The following is a 5,938-nucleotide window of genomic DNA, read 5'->3' on the forward strand; positions in this document are numbered from 1 at the left end:
GTTTAATATGGAGTAACAACACTAGTTTAACAAAACACATGAGTAATTAACCAATATATATGATCATCATAAAAAGGCAAGTCACACATATATTTCAGCTGTTTATTATATTATTGAGAAAATATACTAGCTGGATGCAATTTTAAATAGCTATAACTAGTTATAGTCGAAATGCACCAACAGCCACATCTTACCAAAAATATAGTAAAAATCAATGTGAAATAGTCAAAATACTTGCTGATGTTAATTATTTTGTTTTGTTTTTTTTTCCGGGTGAAGGAGGGGTAGTAGTAAAAATTAAAGTAACCCTTATGATGAAGATACGATCCAAAAAATCTCACAACAACTTTTTGTTGGGTTTTAAAGGTGTGAACATGAAATGAAGGGTTGTGACTCTTCTGAAGAGTTGTGATTATGCCGAAGGGTTGTGAACTTTATGAAAGGTTGTGTCCTTTCTAAAGGGTTGTGACCGTTTGAAAGGTTATGCCTTTTCCAAAGTGTTGTGACCTTTCGGAAAGGTTGTCTTCTTTCCAAAGGGTTGTGACCTTTACCCTTTGTTGGCTATAAATAGAGAGGTTTTCTCTCATTTTTATGAATCGAATTCTTCCCTTCTTTTGCATACATTTCTTACAAAACAAAATCGATCGATCGTGTCTGTGTGTGTGATTCGTTGCTGTCATTTTGAGTTCGTTGAAATTATCGAAGTTTGAGGTACCGCTACTTCTTTAATGGTTAATCCGTTTTATCTTGGGAGGAATTAATCTGCAACCTCGGGTACTTGAGGGGATTAAATTTCTTAAGGACACACAGTGGGCTCTGTGGACTCGGATAGTTCTTTGTGTTTTTCTTTTCATCTTTTATTATTTCTGGTTTGCTAATCTGAATACAGGAGATAACACTTTTGAACCTAAGCCTCTCTATCCTTACAATCTATCTGAGCTTCTTCTTCCTTCATCTTCTTAATTCCTTGGCTGCAAGTGGCAATGTGGAATCTTCGGTGTTTCTCATGCTTAGTATTGCTCTTTGCAATAGACGTTGCTGGTAAAAAATTTCAAACAAAATATCAAACACTAAGTGGTAACATAATTCTTTTCGTTTGCTCACTTTTTTAATCATTACTGTAGTCCGTCTGGGGATCATGATATGTAAGTATCTGAACACAACCTTAGCTTTACAATGTTTCGTAGTCGTTATAGTGTTTTTAATTTATTGATTGTAGGAGATGCACCATTAGTGATAGCGCGTGGTGGATCTTCTGGATTATTTCCTGATTCAAGCTACGCGGCATATATTATGGCAATGGACACTAGCTTGTCCAATGTCATTATTTGGTGTGATGTGCAACTCACCAAAGATGGGGTTGGTGTCTGTTTTCCTGACCTCAAGCTTGACAATGCCTCTGACATTAATATTTACTACAAAAATAAAAAGAGTGAATACTTAGTGAATGGAGTTTCAACACAAGGATGGTTTTCTATAGATTTCAATTTCAACGATCTCGCACCTGTCATCTGTAAGTTCAATATACAACTTATGTGATTTGATAGTGTTATGTTCCACGTATCATGTCGTACAGTATAATACAAGAGTTTGGAATCAATGTCCAAGCAATTTTGCTTTATAAAATAAATAGTGTTAATTGATCATGAAACAACAGTTAAAAAAGCTTATACTACTATATTTTCTTTTTAAAAATTTACCTTAATTTTTTTATTTTGTAACAATAATTTCATTTAAATTATAGTTCATGTTTAATTAATCACACTTCATGATTGTTTTTTTAGGAAAAGTATACTCAAACAACTAAATATTATTCATAAAAATTATATCAAACACAACTTCAGCTTTAAAAAATTTCAAAATAAATGTAAAATATTTGCAATGGTATGTAATGGCTCATTAAATATATATATATTTCTTAAATTTTTTATTAGAAATAAAAACTCCATATCAACAAATAGGCCATTAAAAAATCAAAGTTGAATATTCACTTTCTATGAAAATATTTATATTTAATACTGTAGTTGAGTTAGCATAAGACAAAATAATTATTTAAAAATTTATTATGAGTAAACGGCGATCGCTTGCACGGACACGCGATTTATGCCCAGTCGCCGGAAAATTGTTCCGTCAGTGATTCTTAACAGAGACCGAAGAGGGTGGATCGTATTTTTGAAAAGAAACAGAAGAGAGTCAAGGGTTTGAGCACTGATAAAGAGAAGAAAACGGTATAAATACATATAAAATATGTTCTAACTAAGTGACTGTACATGTTAATTCTGTTGCAGTTAGTAACTATCTGATGAATCGTTTGTAGGTTTATAAGAACTTAATGGCTAAAGTTCACTGTGAATTCACATGGTTATGCTCCAGAACATTTAACCCAGTTGAAATAAAATGTTTTTATGATTTTTTCTTTTTGAGGACAGTGAGGCAAGGAGTTTATATTCGAACTGAAAAATTTGATGGAACAGAGTAGAATTCTTACGGTCCAGGATGTGGCAAACCTCTGGGATTATGGTTGAACATACAGGTAGGTACTCTGGTTTTAATTTATTTCAGTTTGTTGTTATCAATTAATGTGTTGCTGCAACATATTATCGTATTGTGCCTTGAGTTTGTATCGGTACTGCTTTTATTGATTTTTTGTTGACAACTTCTTCACCCAGCATAATCCTAGTATGACAAGTTATATTATATCTCTATCCAGGAATGTTCTCATCAGCTATATTTCATCACCTGAGGTGACTTTCCTCACGAGTATTGTGGCACGATTCAATCCAAAACTTGTTTTCCGGTTTCTCAGAAAGGATGATGTTGAGCCTTCAACAAATCAAACATACGGTTCTTTATTGAAGAACCTCACGTTTATCAAAACGTTTGCCTCTGGAATTCTTGTTCCCAAATCTTATATCTGGCCGGTGGACAATTTCCACTACTTACAACCATATACATCGCTTGTCTTAGATGCTCATAAAGAAGGCCTTCAGATTTTTGCATCGGAGTTTGCAAATGATGTACATATTGCTTACAATTACAGCTATGATCCCACATCTGAGTATTTGTCCTTCGTTGACAATGGCGTCTTTTCTGTGGATGGAGTATTGTCTGACTTCCCAGTAACTGCATCAGCGACGATAGGTAACCATGCTACAATTGATGAATAATAGATGCTCTGTGCTCTTTCTTTAAGATAAATTGATCACTAATAGCATCAAAGAGTAGACCTTGGACACACTAGATTTGTAAATGTGGTGGATAGATGACGGTGAGCTCAGTTGCCCCTATAATATCTTGGGTTTGGTTATCTTTCAAAAACTTTTTGCATTTTATATTCTTCAAGTTTTGTGCTATTTTGCTTTCTATCGTGGTACTCATCATTATTCCTATACTTGCTGTAATATTGCAGATTGCTTCGCTCATTTGAACAAGAATGATAAACCTCAAGGTAAGCAACTTGTTTTTGTGACATTGGTGAATGTTGTTTTCCGCAGTAGATGGTGTATTTTATTCCTGAAATATGAAAATGCAAACCGTTATCATGCTAAATTTTTGAGCTAATACTGTGTACTCAAGTTGAAATAGATTTGATTCGTGAAATTCTTAAACTGAGATCAATTCTCATGTCTAATTAAATGAGCTTATCTAGGTGTGGAGTAGCAAAAAAATTGAGAGTTATATTGTCTTGGAGATACTTTAGCTTTTCAAGAGAAAAGAACTATAATATTTCATTGAGTCATGTTGTCACGACCCAACTTGTTGCCCGCGCGAAGCAATATGGGGCTCACCAGAAATTTTCAACTCGTGCACTCTAACTACATAAATCCTTGCCAATGTCTCCTATGGTCTCTGTAAAAATATAGCGGGTAGTGAGTCACTAGCTTTTTGAATAATAGCACTTAACCACAAACATGTTATAATGGGTATAAGTCGGAAAACATGCTAGTATAATGATAAAAAATATCATAAATAAATGCCCTAATGCAACAATAATTAGTCTTGTCTGTTTTCTGCAAGTATAAATGAATTAACAATTCAGTAATTTAGTCTGTAAACACTGTCATATCAAATCTTATGTTTGGGAAGTTCCCAAGAATGAATCATGTAATCGTTGTCTCTGAGAATGAATCATGTAATTGTTGTCTCTCCTTGCCTTGAGAGGTAACCAATAATGGTGGACCTCTCGTAAAGGAGTCAAATACAACGGGTAGGTCCCTATTCAAGGGAAATCGGCAATTGTATGCTACCTTTCCGCTAGCGAGGGTTGTACCGGTAATCTGTAAATATAAGGTGCATCAGGTCTAAAGAACCCGTCGTTAGCTACATGATCCATCAACGTCTACTCTTAAATTATGTTGTCTTTGTAACTAGTTTTTTCTTGTAATAAACATTTTTAAAACCGGTATAGGGCAATTTTGATTCTTATCAAATCATATCTCTATATCTCCTCACTCTTTCCCAATTTCCTGTTGACCTACAGAAAAGCTTTTGATTATCACATTTGAAGGAGCAAGTGGAGACTACCTTGGTTGTACTGATATGGCTTATATAAAAGCTGTTTCGGATGGTGCAGATGTCCTGGACTGTCCTGTTCAAATGACAAAGGATGGACTACCCTTCTGCCTGGGTTCTATTAATTTGGTGGATAAGACTACATTTCTTCAATCGCCATTCAGCAATTTATCGAATACTGTCCCAGGACTTAACATAACTATTGAAATATTCACCTATAACTTTAATTGGGATGAGATTCAGAGCCTGGAATGTAAGTTGAACCGACTTTCTTATGTTTAAACATCTACCTCCTTAAAGTTTAGGCTTGGAATCTAGTTTAGGCCAACATTTTACATTTGTACTGTACTACTAAAGTATTAAATTATATCAATGTGTGTAAGAGTGCGTTTCTGGTGTTCTAGAGGGTAGTGTTGTACTTAACATGCTCTCGTTTCTTATAGCGGCAATATCTAGCCCATGGTCAGAGTTTGGATTGTACCGAAATCCAAAAGCCAGAAATGACGGGAACTTTGTGTCTGTTAAAGAATGACAAAAAAGTCCCACATCGGTAATTAATGAGATGGGTGGACTCATTATAAGGCTTGTGCAATCCTTCTCCCTATGAGCTAGCTTTTGGGGTGTGAGTTAGGCCCAAGACCTAATTTAACATGGTATCAGAGCCTCTACGATCTTGGTAGAAAATCAAAGAGTTTCCGCTGCCGGCGGGTGGCTATTACCCATATATGCCGCCCGTCTGGCCAATGATTATGTTAATAAAAGTAGGACAAATGATACATGCATGAACCCCATGTTCAAGGGAAGAAACTTAGTCAGACAGGTCACCATGCATCAATTTTCGGTGACTTTCTAGGGCTGTTTTGTGTCAACCCCATATCCGTTGGTATTTGTGTAGCACCGTGCCATCATTCCGGTGACTACTTTTTCATATATAATTTGTGTAGCACCGTGCCATCCTTCCGGTGACTACCTTTTTTTTGCATATCTGATTTGCGTAGCACCGTGCATCTCTCCGGACTACTTTTCATATTTAATTTGTGTAGTACCGTGGATTTTTTCGAACTATTTTCTCATATCTGAGTTGCGTAGCATCATGTGTCTTTTTCAGTGACTCCTCAGATTTGATTTGCATAGTTCCATTCGTCTTTCCGGTGACTCCTCAAATCTGATTTGCATAGGGTTGTGCCATCATTCCAACCCTATCCGTACAATTTTTCTTTTTCAGTAGGGTCGTGCCATCATTCCAACCCTACCCATATTATTTCTCTTTTTCAATGGGGTCGTTCCATCAATTCGAACTATCCTATATAATTTCTATTTTCTAGTTGGGTCGTGACATCATTCCGACCCTACCCATATAATTTTATTTCTTAGATTGTGACCACTTTTAGCCATCAAATCTAATACTCCGACATATGAGCATGTT

At 35.5% G+C, this 5,938-nt stretch overlaps 1 protein-coding gene across 1 annotated transcript in view; it reads left to right on the forward strand.

Moving 5' to 3' along the window:
• Positions 1-983: 983 nt before the first annotated feature.
• The window catches only part of LOC102588873 (glycerophosphodiester phosphodiesterase GDPDL3-like), a 7,772-nt gene continuing 2,817 nt past the window's right edge, over positions 984-5,938 (forward strand). Inside the window, exons 1-6 of the mRNA XM_015307579.1 lie at positions 984-1,041; positions 1,220-1,513; positions 2,644-3,141; positions 3,410-3,448; positions 4,481-4,765; positions 4,956-5,028. Coding sequence (XP_015163065.1) covers positions 984-1,041; positions 1,220-1,513; positions 2,644-3,141; positions 3,410-3,448; positions 4,481-4,765; positions 4,956-5,028 — 1,247 coding nt within the window. The remainder of the gene's footprint in view (positions 1,042-1,219; positions 1,514-2,643; positions 3,142-3,409; positions 3,449-4,480; positions 4,766-4,955; positions 5,029-5,938) is intronic.

This window comes from Solanum tuberosum, unplaced genomic scaffold, assembly GCF_000226075.1.
Source record: "Solanum tuberosum cultivar DM 1-3 516 R44 unplaced genomic scaffold, SolTub_3.0 scf00056, whole genome shotgun sequence".
Taxonomy (NCBI): domain Eukaryota; kingdom Viridiplantae; phylum Streptophyta; class Magnoliopsida; order Solanales; family Solanaceae; genus Solanum; species Solanum tuberosum.